Genomic DNA, 14,271 nt, shown 5'->3' with positions numbered 1-14,271 from the left:
ACAGTCCAGCACATAGTACCAGGTTGTAAGATGCAAGCTTGGACAACATACACTAGACACAAGTGGGGGACACACAGCTAAGGGTTTTTGAGAACTATACAGAGCAGAAGACTGTTGTGATAGAGTGGCAATCCCAATGGACATTAACATAAAATGTAGGAGCACAAGAAAATAGAAGAAAAGAGGAACCAGGGCCTGAAGAAACAAGTGGAGCAGATGTGAAAGGTTAAGTCCAAAGTCTCCCCAGTGGTAACAGGAGCATGTGAAAACGTTCAATTTAGTTCAAATGTATTTATAAAGCGCCAAATCACAAAAACAGTTACCTCAAGGCGCTTTTTATTGTAAGTTAAAGACTTTACAGAGGAAACAGAGAATATAAACCCAAATCTTCAAGAGTGGCTCCAGTAGATTCCAAGCACAACATCAGAGGCCTCTGCTCAGAAGAGTGCAGTCCTAGGAACACCTAAGATGCTGTGCAATACCCTCAAACTCCCAGGCCTCTGGCAGAGGACCCGAGCTTGAGGAAGCATGCAATGCACTCATGTTTTCTCTATATATGACTAAATTTTTTGGTTTCTTTAGTTAATGTAAGCATATAGAGTGAGTAAACAACAGATTCCCTTTCCTATCACAAATTATGAACCAGATTCAACTCTTTGAGTCATTACAGCATGGTGCTGCAATGGTTGATACTGTAACCTCAAAGCAAGATGGTTCCGGGAGAGAGTACTGTATGGCTGTCTGTTTGTCTGTATTATTGTCAGTAGTCTAGCACAGTTTTCAAAATATCATTTTCAAATTTTGCAAAATATCATTTTCACATTTTGCATCATGGTAACACCCTGAACTGATAAAATGTTGGTAAAAATCAAGTTAAGGTCAAGTTCACATCAAATGTTTAAAATCAGTGAAAACTTTATATTGCCCACAATTTTTTATGGATTTTCTTCAAACTTCACAACAATATACTATGCTTTCGGTGACATAATTACTGAGGATAGTTAAGCCCTGGACCTTCATTGTTAGAACTCAAGGTAAAATTTGACTGTGAAAGGAAATCTGAAGAAACAATTTTGAGTAATATATTTTATGAATGGTCATGGAGAGAGCTGTACAACACAGTTTTTATTTGTTTCACTATGACAGCTTACAACATCACAATGGCGCCATAACAGTCTGATGTAATCATATTGTAGCAAAAGCAGGCTGACATCAGCAGTAATACAAACAACATAAAACATCAAAGCTTTAGTATAGCCCTTGTCCATCAGGGGGCCCTGCACTCTCTGAGTGCTGTTGTTTATAAAGCTACTGTTTTGATCTTCATTATATCAGTGTAAAGAGTCAGATTTGGTGTCTATACAATCATTATGATATGTTACAGCTTTGGCAATATTTTGAGAATTTTTCACTCTACTGGTATCCACATACCTTATGACAGATATCAACACAGAAGCCATGTAGTGTTATTCAGTTATGAAAAAACAGTGGCTTTATGTATTGTACTGAATTGTATTGTAAAATCCTTTGCACAGAGGTGATTGTAAGTGTGAGTATTTTAAAAATGTGACAGTTAAGTGAGATTTCTGCTAAGCTAAGAAAGAGCACAGAGTTTAAATTTCAATCTTTTGCCCTTTGTCCTGTGATTTTTTAATGTTTAGCAAGTAGACCTAAACTGATTTTAGTAAACACAGCTACAGATACTAAATAAAGAAATAAATGATATTAAAATGTACAGTGAATGTACATTTTATTATTACTATTATTTTCTTATTAATTGATATATGTGCACGTGATGACTGACATTTACTTTTGGTACCTTGTACTAAGCTGTACATGAAAGATTTTGAAGCAGAAATTAAATCTTGCCTATTTCTAACTCTATAGCTTTACTCTTAGACTCTACTAGAGTTGCTTTGATTCACAGTTACAAATAATCTGTATTTTTCTTATACTGGGCCTTTGTGATACACTTCAGTTCATTATCTGGTATAAACGGGACATTTGAGTTTTCTAAATTTTAAGCCAATTTTCTTCTCCCACTCTCAAACAGATGCTCTGAAAAGCAAGTGGGTGTGGCTCCTTTGCCTCAAGAGTGAGCTCACCAAATTATGGACATCATAATTTGGCATAATAAAAATTAAAGAACAGAAAATAAATCTGAAAAAAAAAAAAAACTGTTTTTGGGTTACAATAGCTGTACACATACTGATCTGAGAATCTGAAACTTTGTCCATGTTTAGTATGACCATCTGCTACTGTAACAGTTATGATATGTGTTATGAATACTGAATCTAATTCAGTTCAGTTCAGTGTAGTAGTGGAGGGAAACAGGACAAAAGATGAGGGGGGGAGTAACCAGAGATGAATAATAATAGACATAATATATGACCAAAAATTAATTAATTAATTAAGAGGTCCTCTTTAATATAGCTTTAGCTTTGTTTATAGAAGACTGTTGCTCAAATGGTAGAGTGGTCGCCTACCAATTAAAAGGGCAGAGGCCTCCACTCCCCAGACTGAGCCATACTTGGGCAAGGTCCTCAAACATCAGAGTGTGTGTATGTGTGAATGTTAGAAAGCAATTAGGTATAGATAAATGACCTTACAGTAGAAAGTGCTTTGAGTATTCAACTCAGTAGAAGGCCACTATTTAAACACAAATCCATTTACAAACTTACAGTCTGCACTGGTGCCCTCTGTGAGTGTTGATAATACAGTACCTACACAGGCTTACTGCGTTAAAATACCAGTTAACTTAAAAGGAAAAATAAGACAACATGGAAGCCTGGGAGTGTTGGTTTGTTTTGCGTGGCAGACACTAAATTTATCGAAATTTTGGCTAATAAAACGAGAGAAAACGGAAAGACAAAACACACAATAATTGTACTGTCGCTGTGGACCTGCAGGGGGCGCCGGAGTTCCTCCACTCCTCTCCTTCATTTACAAGCAGACGGGAAGATGGCGGAGCGGAGCTGTGGAGGCTGTATTGGCTGAGCTGCTGTAGGTTTAAATGCAACAGAAGGGCACGCAGTCACCGTGGAAGCGGCCGACGTGAAGGGACATCTTTCCCTTGTAGGAGCAGGGCGAGCCTAGCCTTTTACTGGATTTTCTGTTTGTGTTTTTCTCTAATCGAGAGGAGAGTGCCGAGCGAGGAGCAACGAAAACAAGTCGGACATGAACGGGGTAAGTTTGCTTGTTTGGTCATCACCGTCGAGCCAAACTGTGGTTAAATACGGAGAGCTAGCTAAAGTGGGATAACTCTTGAGACTAAGGTGCTTGTCGGTGGAAATGTATTTAATTAATACTTGTAGCCCAGTTGGGTAGTATTTTTTTCTGTAAGTTAGTGTCGTTAGACTCGCTACAGAGGTGCCGTTTTGTTGGGGAGTTCTTGTTTTGGCTACTGAAAGCTACATGCATGTGCCTGGCAGCCGAGGACACAGCAGCATTTTCGGATGTAGAAGAGATCGAAATATGTCCATTTGCATTTGTATTTTTGAACGGGGTTTATAGATTAAAATCAGTTCTGTGGTTTGGTTTGAATGGATGTGATCGGGAGATAATGAGTCAGGAGGCCTATCTGTGCCTTGACTCTGGATTTAAAGGGGCTGACTGGGGAGTGTAGGTGGGTGTGGATCCAGCGTGGTCCCCTTTTCCAGGCCCCACCCACAACACTGGTGGAAAGTAGCGACTGAAATAATAAGATTGAGGAGAGATATTAAGGAATCAATGAATATAGAAAAATAATTACACGCATATGTAAAATAATGTAGATGAGATAAGGTGTGTGACAAATTAAAGGAAAAACTGAACCTCTTACCTCTACAGCGAGGGGATCCGCTGGGTGTGTCATGCTTTCGGGCCATTTATGATGGATTTGTTTGGCTACACTTCTCGACAAAGGAAAGGTTCACTCAAGTGTCTCACCAGGAAGAGAGTACCAATTTGTTTATTTGGTAGTTCGATGAAAGGCTTCAGTTAGTTAAGAGTAAGGAAAAAATGCGTTAACTTTTCCAGTTTTGTCTTGTTATACAATATTGGACATTTTAAAAAACTAACAAAACACTACATTTTCAGAAATATTTGTGGGTGTTTTCTTGTTTGTTTGTTTGTTTTTGTACTACTTTGAACACTAATGTGGCCCTCCAATGAGATGACAGTACCAGCAGTGGCCCACAGCTCATTTAAGTTTGAGACCCCTGCTCTAAATGAGCACAAAGTTACTGTGAGTGATCACCTTCGTCCTATGTTGAAACATTCTGCCCTGATAAGAATGCTAATTTCCAGGATGGCAATGCTTCTGTCCTGAGGGCACAAGGTTCACTGAAGGGTTTATTTAGGATGAAAGTCATGTGGGTCATATCTGTGGCCTGTTTGTGATTTGGGTCAGACCTATGAAAGAGTTCTCTCTAAATAATAAATGAATACATTTCTTTTAGAAAACTGGTGTTTGGTCCCTCCAGTAGTTTTCCTGGGACTTGAAGAGTGAGTCTCAAAATGGTAGAGAAACATCTCTAGCCTGGTAGGCAAACACCTTAATGATACACTTTTTTTCTATCATTTGGCACCCATCTTGATATTTTATTATAATGGTTATAATATTGTCTTTCCTGTGTGTATTCTAGTGTTTAGACATTGCATTTACATTTAATATGCAAATCAAGCTCTAGATTTTCAAGTGAAGTAGTTTAATAGAATGACCACAAAACACACACCCCCCCACCCATCTGACTGTTTTCACCGTGACAAAGTAAAAGTGGCTGTTGATCTTATCCCTTCCTGTTGATTGCATCATTTCAGCTTCATTCCTACAGAAGAAAACAAGCTACATCTTATCAACAAATTAGCTGAGACATATCTTGAGTGACTCATTCAACTTAATCCTTTTGCATTTTGGTTTGGATTGGTGATCTGCTTTTGTTTTTGTGCTCCATTAGACTCATTTTATTTGTTTCTAATATTTGTTTCTTTCCAATAATATATGCCTCACTAGGGATGGGTATTGATAAGATTTTCACGATTCCGATTCCATTTTCGATTCTGTTTAACGATTCGATTCTCTTATTGATTCTTTTTTAAAAAGGAGAACACTAAGGTCGCTTAGCTTAGAACTTTGTTTTATATCTTCTCTTTGAACAAGATAGAAATTTAGGAGTAACATGGCCTTACAAACCCAACAGTGGGATCTTAAGAGATCCACAGCCTTCGGCTCTTCAATGGGGTGTCACAGGGTCCCCAGGAAAAATTGTAAATGTAAAATAATAAAATAAATATTCTTCTGTAGCAATAACAAAGTATAACATAAATTATTCTGTAGCAATTACACAAGAATATCCAGTAATGTCCCTGCCTACAATTAAACACATTCACTTACCGAAAATCGGGGGCATCTGCTGTGGCAAATGGGTGCAAGCCTTTGACCACAAACTTAGTCACTGCTCGGTGACATTCATCTATCCTGGCCTGAAAGGAGACGCTAACGGTAGACTGCAGCGAGAACTGCCAGCATCTGAGCCAGCCAGACTCTGTCTGTCTCTCTCATCATGGTCACCTAAATGCAGCACAAAGTAATGGCAGGTTTTGTAATAAGGCAGATCGCGCTAACATAATATGCACTGTTAGTTGATTATTTACCTGCCGCATTAACGGAAGAGGACGTGCAAACGTTACCGCTGCTGCTGGGTTGAGATTCACGAGTCCAGAGCGGAATTAAAAACACTACATTCATTTAAGGTTATCGCGTGTTTTGTGAGCAAATGCTTTTGCATATTCGTAGTGTTTCCTCCTTTAAATGAAATATCTAGTTTGCAAGTATTGCAAGTTGCCCTGTTGTCATCCATTCTTGTAAAGTATAACCAAACTTTTGAGTGTTTGAGCCGCTTAGGCGTCATGTTTCTTGCCAGGTAAATGACGCTCCACAACGTGGTGACGTCATTCGGGGCAACTGGAATCGATAAGGGAATTGTTTGCAAAAATGGCAAACAATTCCAAGGAATTGAAACAGTGGGAACCGGTTCTCTGGTTTCGCTACCCATCCCTAAGCCTCACATTCAGTTACCGGTGGGCATAGACTCAAAATTATACCACGATATTTCTGACGACACGGAGAAAAAAATACTTAACATTTTACTGGTGCTTGCAGCTTGCACACAGCTCATCATATCATATATTGAGACAATGATTGTTATTGTCTCACTGATAAATTCAAAAAATGTGGCAAAAAAGTAGGTGGACATGCATAGGAGGAATCAGTGGTACTGAACAGGGCAATCGCAATAGTAGTGCTTGGTTGTACAAGACGTGTCGTTATATTTCCAGGGAGTTGCACATCAGGTTCTAGCAAAGACTACGGTGTTGGGTTTCCAAGGGTTTGTAGTTACAACATTGGTACTACATGGATTTCCTGCTCATGCATGAATCCTCAGTTATAGAGCAATAATGGTGCACGTCAAGGTTGTACATCACCAGCTGCTAGTATCTCCTCCTACTTACTTTTTGGTGTCCTTTTTTTTTTTTTTTCGTAAATTGAGCTTGTTGTTTCCACCTCTAGTAGGAAGAAGTTCTGTGCTTTGTTGGGGGATGTTGAAGTAGCTCCCATTTTAGGTACTAAATCACCACCAGAGGCTGTCGCACAGCTTTTACACTCAGATGTGCCTCAGCTTGTCTCGTTGCTATAAACGGACTATCCCAAATATTCCTAAAGATTCCTCTCCATGTTTTGTGATGGATCATTCTAGAGAGTGATCAAGCTTTCTCTCCTTTCACAGGACACTGTATGCAACAGCCACTCATTCACCCTCTTAAGCTGCACCAACTCCATATCATCAGTTCAAGATGAAAAGCCCACCATCAGGTTGACACAGGAGGGAAAGTGCTCTCCAGTTTTGTCCTTGCAGAATGATGCCCAGAAGCCAGGAGAAGGTGAGTATGTTTACTCCAGTTTTCAGTTTGATCGCCAGCAGAGGAGAGTTGTTTGAATAGTCCATGGGACAGTAACTGAATCCCTGTTAATATATATATCATGTAAGAATTTCCAGTGAGAGAAACTAGAAGCACAAGATTTGTCTGAATCTTAAGGATGATGTTTCTCTCCATTCACTCTTAGGAAAGACAATGAATACCATCAGCACTCCAATGAAAGACCCAAAGGCAGATTTCACAGAGATGGAGAACAGCTACAGCCAGTGTTCACCCTGCTGGTCTGATGAACAGCCATCACCTCTGCAGCTCCACTGCACCGAAGCTTACCTTTGTTCTCATCCTGAACTCTCCCTTCCCCTCAGCAATGGCTTAACTCATACTCCCCTACATGCCAACAATGGCGGTGCTCTCCATGGCCACCAGAGGAGGGGAGCCCGGGTCAAGGTCATAGGAAAGAAATCCACTCGAAGAATGTATGTGTTGATTACTGATGCATTTTTATGACCTTTCCTCATGGTACATGAAGAAGAGTGTGCCCACATGCTGCCGTTTGTATACAGGAACCATACATAGTATAAATGTCATGCTCATACCCCAGATACAATGTATGGAATAGGTGGTCTGATTAGATTTCTTAATTACTACATTTTCTTGTAAACATGTTAACTCACAAAAGCTACACACTAGATAACCTCATGGACACTATATAAGGAATATAGTTATAGTCTGAACTCTTTTAAATAATGTATTATATGTGTTTTTGGTGGCTAACTTGTACATGATGTTAGACTTTTAAAATATTTGGTCTAAATCTTCCATTGCGTTCTTGACTAGTGGTAAGCCAACTAGCTGTGACTTAGTTACTTGGAATATATGTAGTAAGTTTTAGTCTGGTAATGTTGGTTGATGAAGAAATTTAAAAATTGACAGTTAAATTACTAAATCAGCCCTGGTAGCTTGGATGAACGAGCCAGTCTTATCCACTCAAGGGAAATTTTGCTATGGAAAATCCTAGACATTACAGTTGAAGAGCCTACAAGGACTTGGCTAACCTTAGTTAGAAGAATCTTGGCTCAAGGTCAGATTTGATCTCAAAAGCCAAGTGATCCATTAATAAATTGAATGTCTTGCTGATGTTGACTGTAGTTTTTCACTGACAGCCAAATTTCTGTTTGGCTAGATGGGCTTAATTTGATTAAACAGACTTTCTTCTGGCTAATCTTGATTAATAGACTAGTGTTTAATAGTATAATATTATACTACAATATTATATTATATAATAATAAGTTAAACTATCACCACCGAGTGTCTAAATGTGGTTAGGGGAAGGCTTTTCAGTTGGAAGGTCAGTAGTTTGATCCTTGGTCCTCTAAATCCAAAGAAAACTTTTTTTCCCTTTTTGGCCTGAATGAATATGGCACCTATCCATGAAGGAGTTCAAGTGCCTCTTGGTAGTAAATGGTGCAGTGCTGTAATAGTCTATCATTAGGCTGAATGGGTATAATAGTTGTTGATGTTGCAATGTGTTTATTTACTACAGGGCAGGAGGGGAAAATTCCCAAAACCGGAAAGTTACTGATTTCTATCCAGTAAGACGAAGTTCAAGAAAAAGTAAAACAGAGCTCAAGGTAAGAAAAAAGTCTATTTCATAATGTACTACAACATATGTTATAGGTAGTTAGGCATAGGTGTTCATATTATTTGATATTCAAGTGGTTTTCTTTGGAGAAGTGGCAAAAGTATGGGTCTTATTAAAGTGTGCTTTTAGTTTATAGTGTACCTGTATTTGTAGGCTATGGCTGGACACATTATGATGATATAGCTTTTTTGTGTGTGTTTGTTAGTTCTTGTTTTTTCGGTTGATCAAAATTTGTGAACAATAACTGTCAAACAGAACAGGAAGTTGGAGTCAGTAGACCTTAACTGATTGGTTCTCAGACTGATGGAAGTGTCACTGCTAAGTAAAAATTTTTGCGAATGGAAAATTCTGGTGAACAGTTTCCACAAGTGCAGATTTTTTAAGAGTAGATAAAGTTCAAAGGTGGAGTTTTGACCTTAGCTGTATCTGTAGCTTATTAAGAATGCTCATGACAAAAGCTTTGTCCTAACATATACTCTCATAGCATGTTTAGTATTGTCAAAAACATTGTCTTTATGTTTGCACTTGTGTGGTGCTCTGACTGTGTTTGAGGGTAATATACTTTTTATTAATAGTGTGGATGTACCGTTAGGGGTAATAGTTATCTGAGCCCTGCTTAAATTATAAGTTTGCTCACCTACAAAATGAACAGTCTCTAATTTTTATCGTGGTTTTGTTTTAATGGAGAGAGACTTAATATTAACCAAAAACATAAAAAATAAAATTGATTTCCATTGATTTGTCATGGAATGAAAGTATTTGATCCCCAAGCAAAAGATGAGTTGGCACTTGATGGAGAAACCCTTGTTGGCAAGCACTGCGAGAGATTAAATAACTATTACCCCCGCTGCATATGTGTATGAAGAGAAATCTGGTCTGGCCTGTTTCATGTTCCATTTTATTACCAGTGCGAAGAAAAGAAGCTCATAGACGATCTCATTACAAGTGGAATAGAGGAAGGAATGGAGGTATGTTGAATTTTCTTTGTTTCTTCTTTCTTCATATGAAGGAAAAATCTTATTGTCGTTGTAAATGAGGTTTTACTGTAATGTTCTCATACAAAAATGTCTTATTTTAAGGATTAATTTTAATATGAAGCCCACAAAAAGGCTGAGAGTGACCTAATTCAAATTGTACATTGTTCATATGTTTACTGAAGAACCTTTGCTTTGCCAAGCTGTGTCACCACAGAAAGCCTCTTGTACTGTTTTTGTAGGTGCAATACATAGAAGGAAAGGGGAGAGCGGTGTTTGCCACTCGGTGTTTCCAGAAAGGCGATTATGTGGTGGAATACCATGGAGACCTGCTACAGATCACCGATGCTAAAAAGAGAGAAGCCGAATATGCTCAAAATCCAGCAACTGGCTGCTACATGTACTACTTCCAGTACCTCTGCAAAACATACTGGTAGGAGGAAAAGACTTATCTGGGATTCTATGAACAGTCATTGGACATTTTGGAATTTGTGTTATATTAAGTTATGAAACCAGTTTACCAAAGTCACCAGTTTGATAGGACAAATTATTAATTTCGTTTTTTTTTTTTTTGTTTTTTTTTTTGTTTTATTCTTTTAATGAAAATGAAATATTAGCATAGCAGCTAATATGGTCACTGAAAACAATTCAGTATTTAATATGAAAATGTAAATGCTGTCTTGTGAACATATTGTGTATGTATATTAAACAACCTCTAATACTAACACCAATGTAAATGTATGTGTTTCTGTCAACAGTGTGGATGCTACAAAAGAGACTGGTCGAATGGGTAGGTTGATAAATCACAGTAAAAATGGGAACTGCCAAACCAAACTCCACGACATCAACGGTGTCCCTCACCTCATTCTCATTGCCTCTCGAAATATTGACAAAGGCGAGGAGCTGCTTTATGACTATGGAGACCGCAGCAAAGCTTCCATTGCTGCTCACCCCTGGCTCAAATATTGATTAAGAGGTCCAGAGAAAAAGTAAAGGGAAACGTACAGTAAGACTTGTTTCTCAATAGCTAGTGTACAAAAGGCCTTAGAAACAGAATGTGTACTCTTTTGTTTTTTTTGTTTTTTTTTGTTTCAATAATGAGGAAGCTGGGGTGTGGGAGGGTTTAGTAGACATTAATGGGTCCAGGTCATGGGGGTTGATTGGGTTCATATCACATTTCGATTAAGGTCCATCTGCCTTGTCAGATGATATCTGTACTTTTTATTTATGCGTGTTTCAGAAACATTCTTTTGTTTTGCAGCACATTTGTTTTGTACATTTTGTATTACCTTTAGAGTAGCGCTTCTACAGCATGCAGGTAGTAGTTGATGCTCTGCATTTTTATACAGCTTTTTTTAATTAGTACGTAGATACTTGGCAATACTTGTATTTGCTCCCCATTTTGAATCAGCAGAAACTATGAGATGCAAATTACAAACTCTTTTTAGATATGTATTCTATTCAAGGGGTATCTGTTTTCAGCAATCGGACCTCACACTCATTGTTCAGTGGGGTGGAATAGTTTATCACGTTCACGGTTTATTTGGCATTTCAGGGTTTTGGTTACCAAACAAGATCACATGTTTTGACACTGGATGAAGTACTTTGTGTTGATCATGGAAAAGATTACATTAGAATATGGAAATTACTCTTATGAATGTTTATTTTTTAGCATAGATTGTATTTTATAATATTAAACATGCCATATACAAAGAGTTAGTATGTGGTAAATTTTAAAAATTAAAATGAAAAGTATCTGGGAAAACCTACAGAATATTCTTTGCGACTCGAAGAGATGATTCGCTCATGCAAGTAATAGTTTCGGTGTCCCTCTCTAACCTCACACGATTATCTCATCTGTTGGATTTAGTTTCACTTAATTATAACTTCTCCCACTGATGACGACACTGTCTGTGGTGCTGCACTTTGTAAATATATTTATTTGCTTGCTGTTACAAATCCAAATGTTGTTTCAAAAGAAATACTGTGACATTTTGGGAATTATGCTGTATGTTTTTAGTTTTTGCTGAGACTTAATGGGAAGATTGATCAAACTCTCCTGTGTCTATGCAAAATGTCAATCTGATCACCTTTTTTGAGAGCTGACACCTGAGCTTAAATCCAATGCATTATACTTGCAGTTGCGTTAATTTAAGAGGGGAGAGAAAATGTTGATGGTTAGGCCAAAATGCAAATTCTCAGTTTTATTCATAAAGGTTTTATCAGACAGATTACACCCGTTGCCTTAAAATTAAACTCCTAGCTGAAATATCATTTTGAATTTTTGGACTATCATTACTGTTAATTATACTGAAGTCGTGTCGTGGTTTGAGGAGCCGAGGGGGCCAGGGGAGGTCAAATCTGCTTATTACTGTAATATAACACCACTGTTAGCATTATTAGAGTATTTGCTTCTGAATGATCGCTTAAACACACATCTGGATGGAGAATAGTGTAAATTTGCTGTACTGGTGAAACTAAACTGAAAACCAGCCAGAACGGCGTGTGCTCTTGTAATTAACAAGGTGCAGTACAGGTACCAATTAAAGAGTTTGTTTATGTGCCAAATCTTCACGATTTTTGGTAAATGTAAACTGTGATTCTGTTCCAGTATCTGTAGATTCCTGTTTCAACATACAGACATCATAGTCTTATTGAACTCACAGCAAAATGGGAAAATGAATGTATTTTACAAAATACACACAAGCAGTTTTTGACTGTGAACTCTTCCATGTTTCCATTAGTTTCTATTTACGTACGCATATAAAACAGTCTCACAACAACTGTATGGCTTTTCTTCTTACAGATGCCAACAGATTTGCTGTTGTTGCATATATATCCATAATTAACAGTGCTTATACAAATCAGTGGACAACAGAAAGCCAACTCGATAACAGCTGACCCGTTCCAACAATGTAGTGTGTTATAAATGGGTAAAGCTCAACAAGTTAAACAACAAAAACACAATCAGACTTGGTTACACACAGTGTTAATTGGCAGCTTAATCCACATTTGGTGTTCTAGTGAGGGCAGCACAGGATTAAATCATGCATTTGTGTTTATGGTAATGAAGCAAACATGTCACCCAGTCCCACAGTTTGACGCACTTATGTTCTTTAGCAGTTTATCAGTAACAACAGAACTCTGTGGTAAAAACACGAGTAGTTAATTAACAGCATAGTTCGCTGTTTGTTGTAGGTTATTCTGCAAGTATGTGAAAATGATGAGGGAGTTCAGTTCCAGTTGGATGAGTTTAAACGTACTCAAGCTGCCACTGATGCTTTTCATCGCACTGATGCAGTGGTTTTAAAATGGTGTACATGTGATCTGCTTACCCATAGTTTCTAGTAGTAGTTCAGACTTTTACTTTATTTGGTTTTCATTTATTTTTATTTTGTGTAGTTTTAATTATGGTTTTAGTCGGGGGATCCATCGGGACCTGTGTTTAAAGACACAGTGTTACCAGATCTCAGAAAAAAAGTGTGACAAACAGTGTTTGTTTGGGACAAAGTAGGACAGGTTAATGCAGGGAGGCAGTCCAAGATATCTGAAAGCAACTTTTCCGGCTCTCTTGCTCAGTAAATACAAGAAGAATAAAAGGAAACGGAAGCTGCCCTTCTTACTAGCACTAGTTTCTGAGTTTCAGTTTGGCCTTTTTGAGATTGATCTGACAATTTAAGGCAAATTTAAGACAATTGTGATACACAAATGCATATGGTGTCCCACTTCACACAATATTTTTTGGTATTTTTTTTTTTTTTTTTTTTTATAGCCAGGCTACTGTTTCCCTTGTTTCCAGTCTTTCTGCTATGCTAAACTAAGCCGTTCCTGACAAATTCATGTTAACTGTACAGATATGAGTTGTATTGATTTTCTCAGCAAAAATCCAAATGAAACACAATTTCCTAAAATGTTGAACTATTTCTTTAAGCCTTTTATTTTATTTTTTTAATTTTTTACTTGATTGTAGCAGCTTTTAAAAATGACCCAGCTAAACAATATATTGTACCTTTTGCACCAATTTCTCTATGTTCTTATTGTCTGTACAGCTGTCGAGGTTATGGAGATTTCCAAAAGACAACAACAAATCCAGCTCTCTAAGTTATTCTTAAAATATTCAGTATATTTAATGTTTGGATTTCTGTTCTTGTTAATATTATTTAAATGCAAAAGGAAAAAAACAACAACAACAACCCAGTGTTAATAATAAATAGCCCCGTCACATGTATCCGAGGAAGTACATCTTAAGTGATGCACTGTGTTTAATACATAAAGATACACCTTCCTCTACTCCCTCTATCAGTAGCATTGTGTATGAAATGTTTTCATATGAGCCTTTCTTGACAGAGATATTCCACTCTGGATTATTCCATTGTCTGTGTGGAACTAATGCAATAATAGTTGAGGGGCAAAACAAACCTGTTGGCTGTTTTTTAGGGCATGATAGATCTTTGCTGTTGTAGCGCTGATTAAATCTTAATGCTGGGGTTTTAGGCATTGTTTAATAAAGATGTAATATGCAAATTAAACGTCTTGGGCATCAGATTTGTTCTTCCATTAAAAGAAAGAAGTACTTAAATGCTTAAAACTGTTTTGAATAAATGGGAATTCAAAGAAAAAAAGATGGGAAGAACTCTTTTCTACCATGAGGGTTGATGTTGTATAGTTTGTTCACCAGAGGGCACTCTGCACCACGCCATCTGTCAATTTTATTCCACCTATCCAGTTTAGGGTTGG

The 14,271-nt window shown here is 37.6% G+C and overlaps 1 protein-coding gene across 2 annotated transcripts; it reads left to right on the top strand.

The window, feature by feature from the left end:
* Positions 1 to 2,917: 2,917 nt before the first annotated feature.
* Positions 2,918 to 14,063, top strand: kmt5aa (lysine methyltransferase 5Aa). Of its 2 annotated transcripts, XM_005459643.3 has the most exons (8): positions 2,918 to 3,186; positions 6,768 to 6,921; positions 7,106 to 7,199; positions 7,284 to 7,394; positions 8,462 to 8,549; positions 9,469 to 9,528; positions 9,777 to 9,967; positions 10,293 to 14,063. In XM_005459643.3, exons 1-8 carry the CDS (start codon positions 3,178 to 3,180, stop codon positions 10,501 to 10,503), a joined length of 918 nt encoding a protein of 305 aa, XP_005459700.1. In that variant the 5' UTR covers positions 2,918 to 3,177; the 3' UTR covers positions 10,504 to 14,063. The 2 variants fall into 2 exon arrangements, with proteins under 2 accessions (XP_005459700.1, XP_003455165.1); XM_003455117.5 differs by having other exon boundaries at positions 2,920 to 3,186; positions 7,106 to 7,394.
* Positions 14,064 to 14,271: the final 208 nt, after the last annotated feature.

The sequence above is a fragment of the Oreochromis niloticus genome, linkage group LG7 (assembly GCF_001858045.2).
Source record: "Oreochromis niloticus isolate F11D_XX linkage group LG7, O_niloticus_UMD_NMBU, whole genome shotgun sequence".
NCBI lineage: Eukaryota > Metazoa > Chordata > Actinopteri > Cichliformes > Cichlidae > Oreochromis > Oreochromis niloticus.
This window is presented reverse-complemented; position numbering and strand designations above follow the sequence as displayed.

Bases quoted from the DNA above. Each gene is read 5' to 3' on its own strand.
- kmt5aa (XM_003455117.5), top strand. The intron at 6,922-7,105 runs GTGAGTATGTTT...ATTCACTCTTAG, and splicing joins TGCCCAGAAGCCAGGAGAAG to GAAAGACAATGAATACCATC. The intron at 9,529-9,776 runs GTATGTTGAATT...CTGTTTTTGTAG, and splicing joins GAATAGAGGAAGGAATGGAG to GTGCAATACATAGAAGGAAA.